The sequence below is a fragment of the Branchiostoma floridae genome, chromosome 6, assembly GCF_000003815.2.
Source record: "Branchiostoma floridae strain S238N-H82 chromosome 6, Bfl_VNyyK, whole genome shotgun sequence".
In the NCBI taxonomy this organism is placed as follows: Eukaryota; Metazoa; Chordata; class Leptocardii; order Amphioxiformes; family Branchiostomatidae; genus Branchiostoma; species Branchiostoma floridae.
The window spans coordinates 10473286-10497191 of record NC_049984.1 but is presented as its reverse complement, the minus strand read 5'-3'; the positions used below and the strand labels follow the sequence as shown (position 1 = coordinate 10497191).

General features: G+C 40.5%; 2 protein-coding genes across 4 annotated transcripts; one reads left to right on the top strand and one right to left on the bottom strand.

Moving 5' to 3' along the window:
* Positions 1-1679: 1679 nt before the first annotated feature.
* On the bottom strand, positions 1680-8234 carry LOC118418370 (WD repeat-containing protein 88-like). Its single transcript, XM_035824245.1, has 12 exons — positions 7988-8234; positions 6164-6274; positions 5868-5953; positions 5669-5732; positions 5133-5271; positions 4749-4875; positions 4292-4405; positions 4046-4116; positions 3638-3720; positions 3164-3232; positions 2818-2910; positions 1680-2207 (listed from the first exon to the last, which is right to left on the bottom strand). Exons 1-12 carry the CDS (start codon positions 8213-8215, stop codon positions 2085-2087), a joined length of 1308 nt encoding a protein of 435 aa, XP_035680138.1. The 5' UTR covers positions 8216-8234; the 3' UTR covers positions 1680-2084.
* A 138-nt stretch (positions 8235-8372) lies between these two features.
* Positions 8373-22568, top strand: LOC118417554 (E3 ubiquitin-protein ligase MARCHF6-like). Of its 3 annotated transcripts, none has more exons than XM_035823147.1 (28): positions 8373-8465; positions 9330-9426; positions 9822-9895; positions 10277-10420; positions 10657-10729; positions 10904-11057; positions 11430-11604; positions 11974-12035; positions 12212-12244; positions 12413-12464; positions 12767-12825; positions 12954-13034; positions 13616-13644; positions 13802-13841; positions 14083-14157; positions 14300-14434; positions 14590-14709; positions 14930-14982; positions 15471-15608; positions 15782-15830; positions 16370-16540; positions 16759-16828; positions 17018-17199; positions 17514-17648; positions 18143-18247; positions 18632-18764; positions 20710-20845; positions 21229-22568. In XM_035823147.1, the coding sequence occupies exons 1-28, from the start codon at positions 8441-8443 to the stop codon at positions 21311-21313; spliced, it is 2685 nt and encodes an 894-aa protein (XP_035679040.1). In that variant the 5' UTR covers positions 8373-8440; the 3' UTR covers positions 21314-22568. The 3 variants fall into 3 exon arrangements, with proteins under 3 accessions (XP_035679040.1, XP_035679038.1, XP_035679037.1); XM_035823145.1 differs by having other exon boundaries at positions 14882-14982; positions 18158-18247; XM_035823144.1 differs by having other exon boundaries at positions 14882-14982.
* Positions 22569-23906: the final 1338 nt, after the last annotated feature.

The following is a 23906-nucleotide window of genomic DNA, read 5'->3' as shown; positions in this document are numbered from 1 at the left end:
TACCAGATAGAATTTACACTTACGTCCAGCCATTCCAGCTGTAGTCCACGCAGCATGCCGGGTGCCATCGTCAGGATCTGGTTGTCAACGATATTAAGTGACCGCAGCAGAGGCAATCCGTCGAAGGCACCAGCCTGCCATGTAAAAGTCGCGCTTTAGACCATTTGTGAGAACGAAATAGCAGTAAATACTCCTCCCGGGAATGGAAAATGACCTTTAATAATTCATTTCAAGGTACATGTATACTGTAAATACAACATTATAAAATTCTTCCTACACCGTCTCCGAATCAAACAAATTATTTTGCACAATACCTCCAGACAGGTTATGTTGTTGCCCAACAGCAGCAGCACCTCGAGGCGCTTCATTCCCTCAAACGTGCCGCTTCTCAGAGTCTGAAGGTTGCTCTGCCAGATGACCAGGGTCTTCACCTGTGGAAGCTTAGAAAGCGCGCCTACCTCTACGGTGGTTATGTTACAATTTACGAGATATAGTCTACAGTCTCTACCGCATGGTATCTTTGAGATAGCGGTGGTGTCACCTGAAGTCAATGTGCCAACGTTGGTACTGGCCATGACAAGTGTAGTGGTGTGCTGTTGAGAGGGACTCAACGTGACATTCTGGACTTCATCTGTGACAGAGCTACCTGACACACTTTCGCTACCTGCACAGTCGTAACAGGACATGAAGGCCGGGTATAGGTTCATGCTGTTGTACTTAAAAGGCCCATGGTAACTATCATAAGAATATGGGTCTCTGTTCCACCTGGACTCATAGCCAGCAATGTCATACCTATACTTTGTTCCGCCATTACGACTGTCCCCAAACACTGCATCTAACCAGAGATACCTTCTGACAGTGCTGCCAGTCCCCTGCCTCTACACACGGCACTACCAGACGCACAACTAACAGTAGATAGAACTTCGCCACCCACTTTACAGCCATAATGGAAACACCAGAGTCTCAAATGAATCGCTGATAAAGTAAAGACGACAGAGCTCTTCCCTATGAAATTCACAATAGTGCACCACTAGAAGGGCTGATCTAATATCGCCCCAACTCTAAAGACCAGCATATATCCTCAAATCCGCACACACTACACTACAGTACCTGTACCACAGTGATGTCCGCTCGGATCAGACTTATGTGTCAACTCTGCAGGCAGGCCTGAGAATGTGGTGATTTGTACAGGGGAATGTGTTTATCCAGGTTGAGTAGAATTAACTTATCATATTCAGTATTTTGTCGTGAAACCTTTGAAGTCCCTTCTGTTTCTGCATTTCTTCCGACAAAACAAAATTACTGTCCCTGGCCTAAATTACCAACTGAAACCATGTTTCTCTCTGTGAAGTTTTTGTTTGCACCTACAATTTTTGATTAACGTTATTAATGTACTAGACTTACAAAATATGTTTTGTTGATAAGCTTTTACAGTTTGTACAATGTTAACCCAACATTTTATATCCCCTCTTCTTAGCCTCCTTTGCAGACTTTCGGAGCGGGAGTGTTTATTTCTTGTGTGTTTATTTTCATTCTTAGCCCATATGTTGAAAATTGCGAGTCAGCACTCCTGCAAAAAATGACCGCTGCTCCGAAAGTTTGCAAAGGAGGCTACTCTCTTTTACACTAGCCCTTTTTCCACTGAAGTAACCCCCCCCATAAAAGACATTTCAAAAACAGGCATTGGTGGGAATCTTTATTTTTTTGTATTTTCTGTCACATAGCTAACTCTTATTCAACCCTGTCATATATAAAACTGCATTATAAACCTGCTACATGCATGTCTAGTATATGCTATGTACACATGTATACTTTTTCACAATAGCATTTGGGATCTAGGAATCATGTGCAAGTTATTCTTTTTTGTTGCAGGAAAGTAATTCTACTACACACAAATATAAAATTACTCTCTTTACAAAGTCACATTTCTCTTTATAAAGTTACATAAAAAATGTAGGTCATCATCCAGTACCGTTTAGTAATAAGTAATAGAATTGTACAAAAGTTTCAGCAGTATTTAACAGGACAGGCAGTGATATTTTTGTCCAATCTGCTGCTAAAGAGTTCCTATAGGAGGGTGGATGTCAGACGTCATCCAACGCTGGGACGTTCCTGTTGGGCTGGGCCAGACGACAGAACACACACAGGGACAGCTCACGTGCATCCTCCAGCTGGGCGATGGAGAAGGCCTTCCCGCACTGTTCACACTACAGGACAGAGGATAACTGTTAAAACCTGGGGCACAGCTCATGCAACAGATATCTGTAAATGCATTTAATTTCGCGGCCACCATGACTTTTCACGGTGGTTTTAAGTTCGCAATAGCACCATGCACTGTAGTCTCTTACTGCAATGGAAAAATGTTTGTGGTGGTTTTAAGCTCACGGTGAAGCGGAACAATGCAAAACTTTTTGCATTTACAGTAAGTTATGTGGTAGATCTATGCAATCGAGCACTCCTTGAATCAATCCTTGTCAAGATATTTGTCTGGCAAAAAAGTTTCATCACAAACAAAACTATCATCAACAGCATGTTGGATACACCATAAATCATAAAAGTCAATACAAGTTTCTCTAGAGATGGACTAGGAGTAAGAGTGATTGTGGGTGATTGATTTTTTTACATTATTGTGAGGCTTCAGGAATCAAAAGAAACTAACACACTTATCAAGTGGTGACTCGGCCTGCTTGGCTAAAACATGAGCAATAGTGGAGCCACATTACACTCCTAGCTAATCAAAAACGCATCATGCTTTGTCCCCTGTCTGAGGTCACTGACTTTATTACTAAGAGTAGCCTTCCATGTGTTTTTACTCACATTAACCATCTTTAGTCCAATGGCCCTCCTCTGTTCCAGAACAAATGGAATGTGGTCTGTGTCTTCAATGTTCCACAATCTCATAGTCTTATCCTGGGGAAATATACAAACTATCATTATACCTCAAGTTTTCAATTACATTCAAGTTTTCAATTACATGCCTTCATGGCCAGTTTACAGATCTGACTGTCAGTGTCACACCAATTGTTATGCAAAACCAAGGCTCTGAAATTGTTGGTCATAGGAAATGAATATCAACCATAAGGCTCATAGGACAAAATGACAATGCTAAATCATTAGATGATATCAAAGAAATGAAAATGTTTGAAAGATTGTCCAGTCTGACCTTTGAACAGGAGATGACCCATTTCTGGTCCTCGCTAAAGCTGCAGTCTGTCACCCAATCAGAGTGGCCCTATAACACAAGGAGTGATATCTTATAAGAACGCAAGTTTACAAGATATGATGTAGAAAAAAACGTAAGAAATGATGGAATATCATCACATAATATTCTTCTTGCCATCAGTCAAGTTACAGATGCCATCTTGCTGAATATCAAGGAAACTGGAGTCCAAAAACATAAGGAATCCTTTCTTGGACTCTTATTGTATTAAATTACAAAATGTTTAAGAGTGCAGGCAAGTAGAAGAAGAAATGTTCACTGATTTCATGATTTTTTTTTAATGTGAAAATGAAGTTCAACATAATTGAGCACAGTAACCATTATCATCACAGTAACCACAATGAGGATCACTATAACAGTAACCTTACTGGTATTGTACTGCCAGGCTGATTTGAATACAGAATGTGAAGTTGGTACCTTGAGTGAGAGTTTGTGCATGCAGGTCTCCATGTCCCACAGGGTCACTGTCTGGTCATAGGACCCTGATACAAGCAATGTTCCTATGGGGAGGGTCAACACATTGTCAAATGGCAGTATCGTCTAGAACATTACATTGTAGGTTCAAGAATGTGAAATCTATTTACCTAGATTCTTGCACTAATCATCTGAATACCAAAACGAAGCCTTTAATCTTTATTTGTGACAAAGGTAGGTAGCCAATAAATTCAAGTTACATATATATGATTAAGGCTTCTATGCAAAATAATTGATAGTTAAGTTAGCTCTACATGTAGTTCCGAATGCCCTAAATAACCACATATTACAGCTAAATAATAATTATACTTTCTAACCCACAGATGATCCAGAAGGAACCCAGATACACACCATCTCTGGTGAAGTTACAACAGCTGACAGAGCCCTCATGTCCTTTTGACAGGGTAACCGGTCCTTGAGATCTGTAGAACAAAACATAGCATTATCCACAGCTTTTAACAAACAAACAAACAAACAAACAAACAAGCAAACAAACATCCACAATACATTTGGTACACTTCACAACAATTACATTTATCATATCAGACTCGTGCTCATGTTTTATAACATATCTTATCCCATGATGCTTTGCTGTACCTGAACATGCCTGTGGAGATGTCCCACACCTGCAGGGTTTTATCCCAGGATGCCGTGCAGAGCCATCGCTCGTTCCTGTCCATACAGCAGGACGAGATGACATTGATGTGACCTCTGAAACAACACAGATCAAAGTAATAAACACCAAATCACTAGATCGAGTAGACATTGAAAAACTGGTATAGTGAATTTGTTAGGAATGGTATCAAGGCAAGTTCTTAATATCAATCTCAATCACATTGAAAAAAGGTGCAACTGATTCTGTCAGAATTGGATGCCTGTACTGTCCAATTCAACTGCAAGATGGCACACTTTTCATGCAGGTATAAGACATTCAGCACCAAGGACAGCACTCAAAACTAACCTACGTACTATTATGTAGTACAATCATTACATCCTGTTGCCAACTGTCTTCAGCTATGTACATCATGCACGTTTTCACACACAAGTCCCTTACTCTAACTTGACAGTTGTCCTCTTTGACTCCAGGTCCCACAGCTTGGTGGACTTGTCCATGGAAGTGGTGCAGATCCTCTCGTCATTAGGAGTGAATGAACAGGATGTGATGGTGCTCTTGTGCTGGTCTGAGATGTCAAACAAGTACAGTCATATTATCACAGTACTACATACTACATGTAACATCATTTTCCAGCACAGATGAAGTTTCATACCAAGTCAAGTAATGAATACTGTCAATACCACTGAATTTGGACAGTAATGGACTGACATGCAGGAACTTACCAATTTGTAGGACTAAATCTAATACTTAAGCGCATGACTTTGACCATGGAAATGCAGACAACATATAGCTAGAGGAAAGAAGTAGTGACATGCACCATACCTTTTAAATGGTGCAGTAGTGTTCCCTCTCCAGTGTGCCACACACTGACAGAATGGTCCAGGTCAGAACCAGACACCACCATTTTGCCGTTGTTTGAGAAGCGACAGCACGTCAAAATGCCGTCATGTCTGCCCTGCCACTGTGGGGGTGGAATTTATATGAATATGTTACTTTTATTATGTTTCAGTGGGTGAAGGTATCATCTTCCCAAACTGAGTTGTACAAAATGCCCTAAAAAATAGATCAGTCCACCAATGTGAGTTACAATATTTCATCTGTATTTATACTGATTTGTCTAAATACGTATTGTGAACACTTATCATAATACAGTTGAAGCCGCTTAATTGCACACCCAATTTGCCAGCAAATCCCGTGCAACTAACCGGCGTGTGCGATAATGCGAAGTTACGCAGTTGGACCACACCACCACGGGATTTTCGGATTCCATGCAATTGACCGAATTGTGCGTTTATCCGACGTGCAATTAACTGGCTTCCACTATACAAGTGTAGCATCTTTGCAGAAAACAAACCTACCAACATGCTTCCTGTCTCTGTGTCCCACAGTCTCAAAGTCTTGTCCCATGAACATGTTAGAAACCTGTAAATAGCATAGCAGATATGAGCTCATCTTCCTGTGGTAAAATAGATGCAGAAACCAAATTGAATGTAAAAACTCAGAAGAAGATGTGTGATTTTGGAAAGCTTTTCTAAATATTGCCCCAAACTTGAATACCTTGTATTGTCTGGACTAACATCCCCTGATGTGATATACATGTCATGACAGTTGTAAGTCTTCAGAACTGCACCAGTGTCAATATTCTAGGAAAGGAAAAAGAATGAAAAAGTCAGATCAACACATTGTAACGTTAACACTTTTAGGTAATACTAATGGAGTTGAAAGCTGAAAATACCCACATAAGGATTTTTTTACTGTTTAACTCCAAGCATCTGACAAGTTGATATTCCATGTGCTTGTGTAGAGGACATCTTCAAAACTGGTGTTAAAAAGTTTCTTGTACTCTGACTTACCCATATTTTGGCAGTCTTGTCATTTGATACCGTAAAGATTTTCTGGTCCTGACAGCACAGCTTACACCTGTTCACACAGTCGGTGTGTCCCCTCATCACCTTCACTTTCACCTGTGGAGGACAGAAACAGGTCAAACACAGTATCACCTGTATGTCATGTCCTCTCGTCTCTTTAACTTTCACCTGTAGAGCACATAAACACCTGTACAGGAAGCAAACCCCTGTATTTTCATCTGTGACCTACAGAACAGATGAGACAGCTGCCAGCATCTGTGTATGTCTCCTGTATTTGCGAAAGGTTATCAAAGAGAAGTATGACACTGCACAACTGACATCTGAAGACTGTTACTCAGTAGAAAATCAACTTCGCTCTCTTTCAATTTGGACATTAAGCAATACAACTTTGTTCAATACATGCCAGAACAGAGAATCAATATCATAATGTCCACTTGATAGAAAGTAACATTTTGCCCATAACTCGAAGTGAATACCCTGCCACCCTACCCCATCTTGACTCTCCTCATATTCCTCCCCCCACCAGGGGACGGGGCTGTCCCCCAGGGCAGAGTCAGAGTCGTAAGCCACTGCCATGGTCCCCACTGTCGCTCACGCACTGAAGGGACCAACCATTTCTGATTCATACTGATCATGAAGGGGGAATCACTAGTGGTATCACACAGATGACAATTGTAATATGTACGTTTTCTTTCAGCACATGTAACATGCAATGAGCAAAAATCATTTAAACACTAGACCACAAATGTTAACAAGTCAGAGGGAGACACATACAATGTCACGTAGTCTAACTCTAACCCAAACGTTTGGACTGAAATGCAACAATGAAAGTTCCCTAGCAGAACACAGCTGGATACACTTGTTTGTGAACTGGTGTGAAAAAGCATGAGAGGCCGTGCCAAAACAGGTAACCCTACACTGGACTTGAGGGAAATAGGCTTGTTTCCTTTTATTGTATGAAACTCAATATCCAGTAAATTCTCAAAACACTATTGAGTGAACTGTACTTCAATTTTAGCTACATTTAGCTGATTATCCACTCAGCTGCATACAGTTTTGTTTTGGCTTGTATGTCCGTCTGTGTGTGTTTGTGTGACCTACATGATAGGGATGGAGGCTGTTGATTGCCTTAATCAATGTCATGTTCATGAAATCAAATATACCCTCAAACTATCTGGCCTCCTTAAATACTGTGGTAATTGTCACTGACATCATGTCAATAGTGAAAAAAGGCATATAAAGTCAGTGGGTCGATCTTGGTCTTGGCATTTTGTTATTATTCTAATTAGTTAGTCCTACTTAGGAATGTACATAAGTCTGATTTTTGCAACAGTTTATGGGATTACCCTCAGGGTTAGGGTTGACAGGATTATGAGGTGTTATTGACAAGATTAACGATGGAACATCCTTTCAATTTAGTGCCAAAATAATTCTTATTGATGGGCACATCCTGTCAATAGAGCCCAAAGTATGTTTCCTGACAGGAACATTCTGTCAATAGTGCTAAAATCTACTAACAGGAACATCCTGTCAACAGTGCTGAAATTATTCTATTGACAGGAACATCCTGCCAATAGCAGCCTCAGTCTTAAGATTCAATTGATTGATGTACAATGTATGTATGAGAGGGTGCCTAGTGTTTCAGCCATGGCATCCTAGATGTAAGTTAGTGACAGTTAAACTTTTATGAGTTACTTGGACGTCTTTCTGTCGTCTTGATGACAGATAATACATTTTCTAAGATCACAAGGGACTAGCGGTGGCACTTGACTCCTGACAGTTGAGATCCTATGTGCAGTCCTTTTTCACCTGAGCTAGTTCTTCATGTTCCCAAACACCTGACGGCGGAGGCAAACTCTTCTGATCCAGGTCAAGACCCTCCTCGATGATCTCGATCGCCAGCGGGTCCACTTCAGTCATCGTTAGAGCCCCTTGACCGATGATAATTGGCAGAAAAACCTTGTGTTGTGAAAACTGAAACTTCCGCGTTTCTGTTGTTGCCAAGTTCCAGATTCGTATCGCAAAACGGCTTTTCATGACGTCAGTATGTCGTAAATATGAGCAATTAGAAAATATATGAATTTCTGAGATAAAATGACAAGCAAAACCTACCTGATAACTTTTAGATGAACCAGTCAGGCTGTTTTAATTCTTGTGCAAAGCTTTCCGACACGAAGGCAAGCACAATACGGCTGAAATGTCCTTATTTGAAGTTTACGACATGCCGTACTTTAGGTCGTCCTTATTTTGCTCATTTTCAAGATGGAGGACGACGAAGCCGCTGAAGGTAAAATTTTGACAAAGATTGGCGTTTTTATTTGGAACTAGTGTATTTCAGCAGTAGTCTTTTAATGAGCTAGCAAGAACCGTTGTAAGAGAATATTTTATGAAGGTGCAGTTTACTGTGATACGTAGCGGTGGCTTGATCACACCTTGTTTTTAAAGCCTCACGTATTTTCTTGATGACGAAGTCACGAGTCATATATATTAGATAAAGGTGAACCGAAACCTTTGCATGAGGTAGAAGTATTTTCACTGTTTCAAATGAACAACACAAGTACAGGAATTCAGGGAATTTCTTTAACAGATATGTTTTTCTAGTGTCATATCGACAAATTGACGTCATTGAAATTATTGTGATAACATACTTTAGACATGAAAAGTGTCCTTTTATCTGGTACTTGTCCCTTGTATGACCCTTTAATTTATGGCTGAGACAAAATTCCTGACATATTGGTCCTGGAATGGTTATGATCATGGTAGTTTTGTTTTTGTCAAAGTTTATGATTCCCTGTATATAAACCATAAACCCAGCATTGGACGCAATATGCTATGACATCAGAATTTTCCTGAATCTGATCGATGAACTAGACTCGAGAACAAGATATTGTAACAATGATATGGACGAGATTCAAGTTGGCTCGTCAAAGCTTTACATGCAACTGCAATTTGTCTGCAAAGATATTATATGATGTAACTAGAGTTTGGGGACCTCATACCTCCATTAGACTTTTTAGAGCATATGAATATTTTGCGCAGGCGAATGCAACATTTACATAATTCATGCATGGTGATGTTTTCCTTTAACTATTACTTACACAAGTATGAAATTTCCGTCATTTACCACTAAGGAGTACTGATGTTGTTTCAGATATTTGCCGGGTGTGTCGGTCGGAGGGGAGTCAGGACAAACCCCTGTACCACCCCTGTGTGTGTACAGGCAGTATCAAATACATCCATCAGGAATGGTCAGTACATGCGGCTCATACTTAGCCTGAGTATCATCCTCCGTAGTAACCGCTGGCTCACGACTTTTGCTTGCCTGAGTATCATCCTCTGTAGTAACCGCTGGCTCAGGACTTTCTCCAGAGGATCATGCTCAGGCAAGCAAAAGTCGTGAGCCAGCGGTTACTACAGAGGATGATACTCAGGCTAGCTCATACTGGTACTACCTGTACAGTTCCACTGGTCACATTGGTACTATCTGAGGTCTACAGATTATGGTCAAATTCTATTAATTGATTTAGTCTGTATACCTAAGCCATGGACATGTCCAATTATTTATCTTAGATTAAGTTGATTTAGTTGAATGAAGCTTTACTCTGACATGTGAATGTGATCGTCCCTTGTTTTTTTATTACAGTCTCATCCAGTGGTTGAAGCATAGTAAGAAGGAATATTGTGAACTATGCAAGCACAGATTTGCATTCACCCCAAGTAAGTATTCTTAATATCAAATTATGGTTAATGTTGACACTTGAAACCAATTTCTGTGTCCCATTCAATGATTAGATGAACTGCTAATCATGTAAATTCTGAGATATATATTGTTGGTATGGCATATTTTTCTGTTCAAATTCAGTCATAGATGACATACTGCAAATACAGTTAAGTTCATGCTGCTTTAATTTCACTGATGCATTGATAGCTGGTGGGTTAAGCCGAAGGGCGGTTATACCGGCCATATAGATACAGATACAGACATGAGGGTCTGACACTGGGAAGACTGCAAACATAGAATCACAGCAAAAATTTCAAGAATTACACTATTGCCACTGAGGTAACTAACCGTTGTTTTTTCTCTCTTGTCACTTCTAGTTTACTCACCAGACATGCCTGCAACACTGCCCATCAAGGACATAGTGAGCGGGTTGTTCACAAGTATAGGCACTGCTGTACGGTACTGGTTCCACTACACACTGGTGGCATTCGCCTGGTTAGGAGTAGTACCTCTTACAGCATGTAAGTATATGTACACTGTTTATGTTAGTTTGGTATGTAGTAAGAACACTGTATACTTATAAGTCCAGCTGTTGTGTTACGCTGAAGGGCGGTTATACCGGCTATATAGATACAAATACAGATATGTATGGAGAAAGTGATGTCAAAATTAGAATATCTGCACACTTGCATATGTTGAGTTATTCCTTTTTATGAAAGCCAATTGAACAACAGTGTAAATTTTCTTGCTTGTGTAGGCCGAATCTACAGATGTCTGTTCACGGGATCTGTCAGCTCTCTTTTAACCTTACCACTGGACATGCTATCAACGTAAGTACCCACTCAGTTCTTAAACACAAGATTTAGGCAAGAAAATAAAATGTCCTGCCAGATACAGTGGACAGCACTGTTCTTACTTTTCAGACTTCTTGAGCTCAATACATGAATTGTTGTTTTTACCACACTGATGGTCTAATCATTTTTGTGTTGTGATTTTTTCTTCAGGGAGAACTTGATGTCTGACTGTCTGCAGGGGTGTTTCGTGGTGACATGTTCCCTGTGTGCGTTCATCAGTCTGGTCTGGCTACGGGAACAGATTGTCCACGGGGGTGGGCCTCAGTGGCTGGAACAGCAGAACAACCAAGACGAGCCAGCACCTGTAAGCAGTTTTGTTGTCGACTCAGTCATGTAGCCGCCATTACATACATGTACATACATGTAAGTAATTATTGTTGAAAGGAGATGGCTGGAAAATGTCAAGGAAGACAGTCACAAATTGAACCTGCAAAAGGTCAACCCCCTTAACAGAGGCAGCTGGAGATCAGCAGTCAGACCTGAATGACATCCCGCAACGTCCAACCCTTTTAAGACGGAGAACAACGGATGCTAAACAGGATAGTGAGTGAGTGACTGAGTGAGTGAAAGAGGTGAATGATCATGACTTGATGGAGACACACTAGCTTTCACGTCAAACTTGTGAACTTGACAGACTTCATTGTAGTCCTATGGTTGTCCTGTTATTTTTCCCAAGGCTGCTCCAGCAAACAATGCCCCTCCCCCAGCTGCAGCCCCACCCCCGCCGGAGGATGAGGATGGTATGGGCATGGACAACGGTGATGCAGGTGACATCTTTGATGACACAGATGAAGAAGGTGACAACAATGGAGGTGATGGGGAGGGCGATGACCCCAACAATGGTGCCCAAGGTTAATAGAATAATCATTTTCATACCTTTAGATAAGTAATGCCTCGGACCACTAGGGTCAAATTTCCCCTCTGCAGCCAACTTATCTATGTCTAACTGTTAGCCTATTTGTCATAATTTATTATCATCATCATCGCCGCTGGCACTGAAGCGGGCTGTCATTGTTTTCCATTGTGGTTTGTCAGTTGCTGTCTGCTGAGCCCCCTCCCAACTACAGCCCATTTCACTTAGATCCTGCTCAACTGTTCTTTTTGAAGTCATGGCTTGGCCCCCTACTTCTCCTTCCTGTTGGGCACCGATTTAGAGCCAACCTGGGTGTTCTCAACCTAAGCATGATTATCAAGTGTTTGTATGCTGTTTCTGCCAATAGATGATGTGAACTGGAATGCCATTGAGTGGGACCGTGCGGCTGAGGAACTGACGTGGGAAAGGGTAGGCATTACTGACTGTTAGCTATCAGAGCAAGTAACATCTAGTGTTGGTATTGCCTATGTCTTGAGTCCAGACTGCCTCTCTGATGCCTTATAGTATTGAGAAATTTCCAGAAATGATGAAGACATTGAATGTTTAATCAGCTTGATAACTGAGCGAAAACTTCTTTTTTTCAGATGCTAGGCTTGGATGGCTCTCTTGTATTTTTGGTAAGTTGCTGAATTCATGAAAAAATCTTATCATACACTGTTTTCATTTTTCAAGCTAAGCATTGGAGTGGATGTGCAACTCAACACTTGGCTAATAGATTTATAAGATATATTTTTATTGATGTTACATAGTAACCAAAAATTATGATCTTTTCTTTCTTGCTGCAGGAACATGTATTCTGGGTAGTTTCTCTGAACACCCTCTTCATTCTAGTATTTGGTAAGTAAACCCAGTCAGTCAGCTACTCTATCTCCTTTCAATATGTACTCTGTCATCTTAACAAGCACATGTAATATTATTATTAAGCCCCAACAGTTAATTTTAATTCTACATTACCAGTATATATTATATTACATGTAAATTGTGCAAGGCTAAAGTCATGCACAAAATCTCATCTTGAAACTATAAGTTGTTTGTGAGAAGAACTTTTTAGTTGTGTCACTTGCCACAAAATGTGTGCCATTTACTTAATCTGTGTATACTCCAATGATCCAATCTGTTGTTTCTATTTTGCCTTGTAGCATTTTGCCCATACCATGTGGGACATTTTGCAGCAGCAGCAGTGAAAATAGATGACTATGTAAGTGAACATTTAGTTTTATACTCTCAAGATTGTTAGAAATATTTTTCTATTTCAAAGAAAAGTATGTCCGATGTGTAACCTGGAAGTGCTTCTGACCCAGTTTCAATGTTTGTGTGTTTATGTAGTTGGTAGCCTCCCAGTTTGAGGGCCTGCTGACCACCATGATTGGCTACCTCATCCTGGCCACAGCACTGGTCTTCTGCCATGTATCCTCAATGCTATTATATTGTAGCTATTGTGTGTTACTGAACTCCATCAGCCGTATGTAAGCACATGTTGATTTGATGATATGGATGACATCCGCACGTGCATCAATTTTCGGCCGTTTTCAAAGAAATAGTTTTAAACCATATTGTACAAAGCAGCTGCAAAATGAGGAAGTATACATAGTGGATTGCAAAAAAATATAATATTTCATAGAATGTCTGTCAATTCTAGGGTCAACGAAGGAGATATCCAAGAATGAAGATGAAGAATCTCTTGTTCAGCTTATTCTGTGTCATTGTTCAGCTTCCTGGCCACCTGTATTTCATAATGAAGTCAACTTTTTTTCAAACCTTTTTATTCGCACATTGTCATCAGCTATGGGGCTCCTAGAGGATGTAATCCATATATCAAATCAACATGGCTTACCGGGGTAACTGTAATCAAGGTTTATTTGATACAAAAGTTTCTGAATCAGTAGTTTCAATAGTTATGCTATCAAAGATTCAGGTGGAGGTAGAAATATAGAAACCTGACTCTTCATGTTACACCAGGTGTCATCAATTCCTTAACTTTTCTGCAGACTATGGCTTCTTTTCTAGGTTTTCAAAGGTGAGAATAGTTTTGTACCTGTTGAAAAAAATAGAATGACATGTAGAATAATCAATACTAAGTTTGTAGTTCAAATCTGTGGTAATCGAAGGAATAATGGTATGTTCGTATTTTCCATGTCCTAAGTACAAATGTTGCATTGTTCTCTGTTTTTCAGGGCCAAGAGAGTTCTAGGAATTTGCTATGTAGTTGTAAAGGTAAGTCAATATCATCCACATCATACATTTGTACTATGTATGGGATTTGCTACCTATCTCCCTTTTCTCATAGTCATCACATTTGTTTCCTAATTCGTTATCCACTGTAATGCCCTTGTATCAGTTTAGACTGTGACTGCCACTATGGGACACAATATACAATTTGCTTAACTCAATAAACCATTGTTACTATGATTATTTTGTCCCAGAAAAATGAGAGATTCCTTGCTTTTCTCCACAGGTTTCCCTTCTAGTAGTGCTGGAGATAGGTGTGTTCCCATTGGTGTGTGGATGGTGGCTGGATATATGCTCCCTGGTAAGTTCACTTTTTGCACAGCTGTGGCTATTTTATGTGTTTATTAACAAATAAAAAAATATCTCCAGTAAAATTTTATGTGATCATTGTTAAAACAGTTTGACAGTGCAAGACTAAGCTCTAGATAATGTTCCACACACAGGCGATGTTTGATGCCACCCTGAAGGACAGAGAGACGAGTTTCCGGGCTGCCCCAGGGACGGCCATGTTTCTCCACTGGCTTGTGGGCATGGTTTATGTCTTCTACTTTGCCTCCTTCATCCTACTTCTCAGAGAGGTTGGCCTTCTTTTTTTTATCTTTGGATAATGTGAGAAACGTATTGGAAAATTGTTGTTGAGTACTGCATTGTTGTTGCTGTTATATTGTACTATGAAACCACATCAGTATGGTGTTGCTACAACTCATAATTAACCTCTTTTGTTGTTACTCAGGTGGTGCGACCAGGTGTTCTGTGGTTCCTGAGAAACCTGAACGATCCAGACTTCAACCCTGTCCAGGAGATGATCCACCTGCCCATCCACAGACATGCCCGCAGGTTCCTCCTGTCTGTGGTACGGCTCTTATCATCTACTGTCCATGCCATCATCCAACTTTGAACCATGAGAATACTTTGATACAAAAGCACAAAGAGATCCAATTATCACTGTTTAATATTCACACTTAAAATGTCTTTGTTTCAGAATGCCTATGTGGTTTTCACGAATAAGTGTTTTCCATCCACAGGTTGTATTTGGCACCACAGTACTGCTGATGCTGTACGTCCCCATCCAGGTCATCAAATGGGCCTTCCCCACCTTCCTGCCATACCATGTCATGTTGTCCAGGTAGGGTTTGCCACACCTCCATGTTTTTTACCTTCTGAATTGTTACTTCTGCAACTGGTTTCCTTTCAGTGCATTGAGATATTCCCCATCTTTATACAAATCAGGTGAAAAATGTGTACTTAGCTTTGGCTAGGGCTGTTCCTCAGATAGGACATTTAATCAAGGTCCCGTGTTTTGGGGAGAGCCATACCCCAGGCATGTAAAATAACCCGCCACACTTATCAAAAAGAGTAAGTCCAACTTGCCGAAGCTCGATGTTTCTGACTTAAAGCAAAGAGATGCTGCTACAGTGAGTGTAGTTCAGTGCCTAGAAGTGGTCAATGGCCTTGCACTGAGCAAACTCGTTTAAGAAAACCCCCCAAAATCACACCTACAATGCTTCGTCCTTGTTAATCCATATGTTATTACTGAATTATGTAGATGTTGTCGAATGCCATGCATTACTGCTAGATAAGCACAGCCATACATGTGTATCTTGTTACCTGCAGTGATGCACCTGTGAGTGAGCTGTCCCTAGAATTGCTGCTGCTACAGGTTGTGTTACCTGCCCTGTTGGAACAGGGTCACACGCGCCAGTGGCTCAAGAGCATGGTCAAGGTCTGGACTGTTGGGACGGCATGGATACTGTGAGTTTCTATTTGCACAATGGATTTCCCGCTGTCTTTGGAATTACAGTGGTAGCACTTTGTAACATATGATATATACTTCATAACGTGATCTACAGATAGCAAGTTGTACATCACTGTCTGTTGTTCAATCATTCTGTTTCTCTTGGTAACGTTAACTGTTGTTTCTACAGGAACCTAAGATCATACTTGCTTGGGGATGTTCCAGTGGAGGAAGTAGAGGTATGTCTTTATATGGGATAGTTGAAAAAGGTTGGAGTACTGAACTTATCTACTCCGCAGGGCTTTAACCTCTAAATGTTTCAATTGGCCCTCAGCTTGGGTACTGAAATTTAGGTATCTTTGTCAGAAATTAAGTGCAGCATAAGTAATCTTAATGTGAGGTCCGGGGGCATGCTCTTCCTGGAAATTTTTTAAATCTAGACCATCTGAAAGGCTTTTTCCTTCATTTTGCTGGTAGACTTTGCTTGGTATGATAGCATCTGTTTTAATACCTTCACATGACTATTGAATGCGTGACAGTGTTTGCCTCGAGACCCAAAGGTCTTGAGTTTGAATCTGGCTGCCGTGTCACCGATCTTGTTCCCTTGGGAAAGGCACTTTACACGACTTTCCTCACTTAACTCAGGTGAACAATTTCTGTCCATCATACTCATAGAGGATGGGCAAATTTTTCCTGCCCCCAACAGCAAAATTCTGTCAAAGGACTGAAGGATGGATGCTGGCTCTTATCTCACTCAGTACTGCATTCTACCCCTCAGGGTGTGCTGATCCGGGGTGAGGACAATGTCCAGCCTGGCAACAACCCTGCCCCTGCTAACAACATAGACCTGCAGGATGGAGGCTTACATGCTGCCCACCAGGCTATCCTACAGCAGGCAGGGCCCATTGGCTTCCAACCATACAAACGGCCCACGTGGTTTGCATTTAGGGTAGGTGATGATGTTCATTTTGTGTTCCTATGACATTAAATTCCAACCATATAAGAACTATGTAAAAGCTACACATGTTTTCTACCATTCAAATTCTATGCTGAACATACTTGTGCACAGTGTGTTCATGTAGTACTTACATATTCTGCTAGGTGTCATGCATACAATGCAAAGCAGCTATGTGATATTAACTACCTTTTTTTTATTCTTTGACCCAGTTGGTGCTGTTAGTGTTCCTGATGTGTGAGACTCTAGCCTTCACCAGTTTTGTCGGTCTTACTTTACCAGGTAGGTACAGATAACTTGCGGATTAATTTTGAGGTCGTCTAAAAAGAACCATGATAACTTGTAACTTCAGATAAGTGTCATGACCTTCGTTGAACCTTTGTTTTCATATCCAGGGTCCTGATCTCAGTCTGTGGAAATTCCATTATTAACTGGTTTTCTAATTTTCCTTAATCACGTTTGTATTGCTAGTTGGCCTGGGTCGCGCCATGATGTCTGTGTGGATGGGGGAGGCCAAGGTACACGAGCTGTACACAGCAGCATGCGGACTGTACACGCTGTGGTTGGTGTGCCGCGTCCTCTCGGTCATGTTCGCCTGGGTCCCACAGGGTTGGACAACTGTGGGCAGGAAACTGTCTGAATGGTCCATGATGGTGAGTCAGGTTTGATACAGAATGCGATTAATGATTAGGAGGTTTAAGTTTGCTTTGGCAGATTTTTGAAAATACAGGAAGAAGAGAGCCAAGTCATGGGATGGTAGTGCATTTCCTGTAGTCTTTCTTTTTTTTTTATTTGTGTTTCCAGAACAACACAGGTAGGCCTGGGATATTGAACAAGGCATAACATTGTACTGTGTACTACAACAGAAACTGTCATTGTACAATATGTCTTCAACTTATTGTAATATTATGTTAACCTCATATCCTTGGAGATAAACTTGTAGTAATGCTGTGCCTTGCTGTTCCAGGCTATCAAAACAATAGTGCTGGCTGTCCTGCTACTTGGTGCTGTTCCATTGCTGTTGGGTCTGCTGTTTGAGCTGGTTGTTGTGGTCCCCCTCAGAGTTCCGCTGGACCAGTCTCCACTCTTCTTCCCCTGGCAGGTCAGACGTTGGTACACATGGGGACACAGCTAAACACAGCTTAAGTGTTAAGTTATGGCTGATGAGATGTGGTTTTGGACCTACAATAGTGAAGTAAAAAACAATAGTTACTCAAGCAACTAGATATGGTTTTGGAAACAGTCAAGTAAAAAAGCTGCTCTGAACTGAACATACTTTCAGTGTAAACAAGCCTAAACACACAAGGTACAATTTACCACTATGGGAAACAAGCTCTATACGGGTATCCCTAATGCCCAGATATTAGTGGGTGTAGTTATGAGTCATCATTTCCTGCCTATCTACAATGTACAACATTAGAGCAGAGCCAAGTCAGACATCCAGTCCTCCAAGTATCCTATTAGTACTGTTATTTCTGCCTTACATCCTAGCAGGCTGCCTTACTGCAGACAAACACCATGACAAACAAGCAAAGAAACACACCAACTGATTACAGTACCTTTGTTTTCATGGATGTAATGATTGTATCACTACAGTGTGTTGTGTTCCAGGACTGGGCCTTGGGCGTCCTCCATGCTAAGATCATCTGTGCCATGACGATGATGGGACCACAGTGGTGGCTGAAAAGAGCCATGGAGCAGGTCAGTCTGTGTCTCTGTGTCACGGTTGTGTAAGGGGTGTGGTAGCTGGTGGTTGGTCTTTCTCTTACAAGGAGTTTGTGAGAATAGCTGCCGGTGTTATAGTCGTACACTCAAACCTCAAGAAAATGCAGGAGTCTCGCTATGGGTGATGCTTGTATTCACTCTCTCAGACTCTCTCTCTTGGCCTGAGTACAGAAGTGCTGCTCTACTATTTATATATTTCTGTATCTATTAGTGAAAGTTACATTCTTCTCTTTTTTAATCATGATGATATCTTGGGCATTTAAATGAATAGCCCCTGGACTGTGTCCCAAATATGGTGATGTCCTTGTTCAGTGACCTCAGAGTTGTACTTACTGACTATATGATGAATGACTTTTTCAGGTGTACCAAGATGGTATAAGGAACATGAACCTACAGCTGGTGGTGTTTGACCTGGCCCTCCCTGTCATCACCTGCCTGTTGTTCTGTCTCTGCATCCCCTACCTGGTGGCTGCGGGTGTCGTCCCTCATCTGGGTAAGATATAAAAGACTTGTATTACATTGTCAATGGAAATAGAAGTGTAAAGTGCCAACGCCATTACTTGAAATATGATCTCTACTTCTTGGTCACTGTAGCAAGATTCAGAAATGTGCATACTGGGTATATACAATCCAGTAACAATGACTACTAATTTCAACAATTCAAGGTTATAGTTATGACTATACATTTGGTATTAATCTGATGATTTACATTAAAGGTGTAAGTGCCACAAATTGCATCTCTATCTATACTCCTGGTATGTAGGTTTGGTACAATGTATGTAGGATTGCATCTTGTGGTGTAACAGTTAGAGCATTTGGCTCAGAGACAATAGGTCCCAGGTTCAGTGCTGTGACACGTCCCAATGTTGTACCCTTTGGAACTACACTTATCCCCACTTTCTCCACTTAATGGTGGAGTGACGCCCACCGGGCCTCTTGGCTTATTTCTTTTTTAGGAGTAAGAAATAAGCAGTAAAATGTCAATCACAGACACACAGCTTACCAGCTTGATTCTTCTTTATTTGAATAAGAGCTGTAAACCTGCTGGTGTCCGTACCATTTGTGTAAAGGGCATGGAGAATGTGGGTCACTGAGGAGAGCTGAGAACATAGAGTCTGACCTGTCTCAACAATGGGGATATAATTTGGCCTAGATTTCTTCGAGTGTCCTTTGTGTTCACACTCCCCTAGATAGGAGTTTCTCAAATATATGCCACAATCAGCAATATGATGTGTGCGCAGCACTTATTGATCAAAGTGCTCAGCTATTTTGGTCGTCCTCACTATTAAATGTGATATAGAAAAAGATATGATGGCTATTAAATGTGGGAGAATGGAGATCAAAGACTACGGTCCTTTTTGCTGCTTTTATATAGCTCCAGTTATGGTTGTTATTTGGTCCCTAAAGGTCTGGAGACACATTAGTGATGGTGCTGTAAACTATCCATTGTTTATACATGTTAATGAAGGGTTACACAACAAAGTGACCACTCTTTAATACAAAGGGATGAAAGGTTAGTGTAAGCACCTCAACAGATGGTACTTCACCGAAATAGAAAGAAAAACATATCTTATAAGACAATGTCAAAGCAGGTTTGTATGTGCTTAAGAACTACCAAGACACAAAGGAAGAATGTATAAAGGTATGACAAAAGCATCCGTGCATTGACTTGCCAGATGGTCTGATCACTGAGTACTGTAGGTCAGTAAGGAGTAAACACGTGGCTTATCATGCGACACACCAGCCTGTAAGTGCCCTCTGCAGTTTAGTCAGCAGTGAGATTGCTGCTATATTTCATCTGTAGGTCACATGAAGGGTTTATGAGGTACTGTTTGTAGCCTACATCTAGTGCCTTTCTATGGAGTTGGACTGTTTACTGCTTGAGATTGTTGTACAGGCTGTACAGAGAAAGTAGTAGGAAGGAAAGTTTCTGTGTGTTAGGGTCTCATGTTTTGTGCAAAGCTTGGACGAAAACATCATTGTATACACACAGCAGAGCTGCTTGTTGTTTATTCTGGATGTGAACAAAAAACTGATAGTCTGCTATATCATTGGTTGTATACATGTATCAGTAAAGCTCTAATTCCTGATTACTAGAACTCTTTTAGAAATTAAAACTGAAGGCTTTAGTTAGCACTATTTATACATTAAATTTTCATCTTTGATATTAATCTGATGGACTTACAAAAGGTGCAAGTGACACCACAAACTTTATCTTGATCTATTTACAACGTATAACAAGTATGCAAGTCACCTTGAATGGGATAGCTTCACATCACCTTATTTAATGAAATGGATTAGGAAAACATTTTTTTTAAAGTTGGTTGTGGCTAGGAAATCCAGAGGTAAGAATGTGTAATAACTATTTCATTGAACTTCAAGTTAATTGATTAAAAGCTGACTTGATGATATACTGACCTGTGCCCCCCTCTCCACAGGTCTGGGTGGTGATGTGGAGGTTCAGGTGCTGCGCAGGATCTACCCCTCCCTCCTGGTGCTGGTCCTGGTGTCAGGGCTCTTCACCTTCCAGGCCAGGCAGTTCAAACGGCTCTACACACACATCAAAAATGACAAGTATGCATCATACAGCTGTTTCCTTTCATCCAAACATGCCAATTACACTGTTGGGCACTGTGGTAATCAGTACGAATTCAATTACTGTAAATGCAGAAATGTTTGCGGTGGATTTATGTTCGCGGTTTTCGCGTTGACCATTTCACCGCGAATTTAAAACCAACGCGAACATTTTTCCAGGGCATTAAGATACTACAGTGTATGGTGCTAAAGCGAAATTAAAAACCACCGCGAAAATTGCCTTTTCCCACTACCGCAAAATTAAATCCCCGCAAACTTAAATGCATTTACAGTATTTGATCAGACATCCCTAGTATCAATGATCAAAGTGTGCCTTAATTTGAATTCCCAGTCATGACAAACTGTTTCTTGTTTCCCATCAGGTATCTTGTGGGCCAGCGGTTAGTTAACTACGACAAGAACAAGAGAAGTCGCGAGTCCACACCACAACAGAGAGTGGTGCACTGAGCTTCACGCAAGGGCTGTTTCTAATATTTGTAGATGGGTTAGCATGTGATGGGAAAGAGATTGTTGTTTTTCTGGAATGAAATAAGCAAACAGATAAAATCTAAGTAGATGACATCTGGTCAGATGTTCCTTGAAGTATATTGATTAAAAGCTGACAGTTTGTCCAGAGGCATTACTTCTCAAGTCTATGTTGGATGAGTTGCATGTAAAGAGGTCCTGGTGTTTCAGTATTCAACAATCAATCTGTTGTACTGTGACTGCCTGAGTAATCTAGTGAGGTGTATATGATAGGTTCAATTTTACTGAACAATGGACAGGCCTCACAACCAGTAACTAAACACTGAAAGGGAGCCAGCCCAGTACAACAGATCTGAGACAGTGAGTCCTACTGCAACCAAAATTAGCAAAGTTTCCTCCAGTCTAATGCTACTGTCAGAAGCTAGAGAATGCTGTAGTACAAGTAGTAGTCACAGTCTTGCTTACTAACACAATGTATATAATTATACGGAAGTTGAATTGAAGTGAGTGTAGAGTTAACTGTTGCCACATGAATGTAATGCATTTTTTTTATCATTTGAGGCCAGCATGGCCTAGAAAAGACACAATTAGAGTTAAGAAAGATCTCCAGACTTCTTGCATGCAAAAGTGAAAGTGAATTAGTTTAACTCAAATGAACTCAATGAACAGATGAACTACTGGTAATCTTCAACTGGTCATGGCATAGAAGACAAATGCTATGTACAGTACATGTGTGTTTACAGGTTTGGGAGCAATTTACCTTGCTCTCTTTGGCAAGCACAATGAACAGTGGACCATATGGCTTGACTGCCTGTTGTAAGGACTGCAACCCTTTCCAGTAGTGTACATACCAAGTGAGTGACACAACTTCTTGGTCTAGAGGCAGGGTTACTAACCTCTGGACCACACATGCTATACATGTATTTCAGCAAAGGTATATTTGGAATTGTAGCACTCTGTCTTACCCATGATCCCTATTACCAAAATTGGTCTCATGAGGTTAAACTGCTATTAGTCAAACTTCTGTATATGTTGTATATATCCTAATTGGATGAAATATACATGTCTATCAGCATTAATCACTACAATGCATTGAAAGCTTTTATTCAAAACACATTTATACAAGTCAAACCCAAGATACCTGTCATTTTTATAAGTGCATTTCCAGTTCTTTTGATATTTAGGATATCTCCTAGTTTACGAAAAGAAAGCATTTTGAAGACGATACATGCTGGGACAAAATCACAGTCCTCTTAAAGAATGGAGCAACTTGGAAAAGCGTAAGTGGGAAATTGTATCTGGAATATGAAACAAAGAATGTGTATATGCATAGTGGTGTCAGACCAAATGTGCAATAATAAATAGTGTGAAATGTATATGATAAACTCAACCAACCAGTGTGGAAGTTTGAATCTCTGTGGCAAAAATTACCATCATAGTTTTAAGCCACATCTTTGTATTGCTGATAATTTGATATTAGAAATGTGTAAACAAAGAAAGACAACTAGATGTAGCCTAAAGTGAACAAAAGAAAAGCCATGTTGCTGTAGACACGGTCACAGACACATTGATGTAACAATATTAGCCACAGTAAGATAAGATTTGGCAAATGTAATTCTACTGTCTGTAGTGATCATGTTGTAGTTCATGTTTGTAGCTGTGGACAGATGTGTAGAGTACCTGTACCTACAAATTAGGAAATGTTGATTGTTTTGACTATTTTTAAAAATATCTGCCAAACTTAAGTTAATGTTTACTGTTGTGTGTACATATGAGGATGATTGTGTTAGAGGCTTATGGAATCTTTGGGTTGAAAGATAGATGTATATGAAAAGTAAATATGACAAAAAAGCTGTTCACATGTTGTAGAAAGTGTTATTCACAACTGCTTTGAACCGTTAAGAATGTTGCATGCAGATGATTTTGATTTTCTTCATGAGTAAAGCTGAACATCAGTCTTTCTTTTTTTTCTGAAATCCTTTAGAGGTTTGGTTGAAGATACTGGATCAGACATATTTCTTCTTTTTTTTGTGCCAGTGGAGAAAAAATGGTATGCTTCCTCTGGTATTGCATCACTGGCAGGATGGGGAGTCACGTGTGTGAATGTGTGTTACGGAAATGATAGAACTTTCAGTATAAATAAACTTACTGAAGGCATACTCATTATCCTCTTCGTCCCTTGCTGAAGAACATAGTACAGTCTTAGAAACTAATCGAAGGAAAATGAACTAGTTTTGCAAAGTGGGGAGTTTATGGTCTTCTAGGCTTGAGAAACATCACCAGGCTTTTCTCTGCATATTGTACGCCCAGCTTTGTTTGCCGACATAAGCATTAAGTGGTAGAATTTCTATGCGGGCTGCCTATTTTACATTCAACGACGATCATTAAGTCTTGATGAAAGCTATCGTTGGCGACTATTTCGATAATAATGCCATGGTGATGAAGATAAACGCAATCGGATTTAGTGAAGCAAAATGATCATTAGAATCTAGGGCGACCCAAATAATAGGCACTACTACTAACAGGTGTTTCAATCTGTAAAGGGGTCATCTGTGTTGTACGTGGGTTAGTCTGT

Bases quoted from the DNA above. Each gene is read 5' to 3' on its own strand.
- LOC118418370 (XM_035824245.1), bottom strand. From the start codon at position 8,215: ATGAAAAGCCGTTTTGCGATACGAATCTGGAACTTGGCAACAACAGAA. The intron at 4,406-4,748 runs GTAAGGGACTTG...GTGTTGTTTCAG, and splicing joins AGGACAACTGTCAAGTTAGA to AGGTCACATCAATGTCATCT. The intron at 2,911-3,163 runs GTCAGACTGGAC...ATATTTCCCCAG, and splicing joins GGGTCATCTCCTGTTCAAAG to GATAAGACTATGAGATTGTG.
- LOC118417554 (XM_035823144.1), top strand. From the start codon at position 8,441: ATGGAGGACGACGAAGCCGCTGAAG. The intron at 8,466-9,329 runs GTAAAATTTTGA...ATGTTGTTTCAG, and splicing joins GGACGACGAAGCCGCTGAAG to ATATTTGCCGGGTGTGTCGG. The intron at 10,730-10,903 runs GTAAGTACCCAC...TTTTTTCTTCAG, and splicing joins CCACTGGACATGCTATCAAC to GGAGAACTTGATGTCTGACT.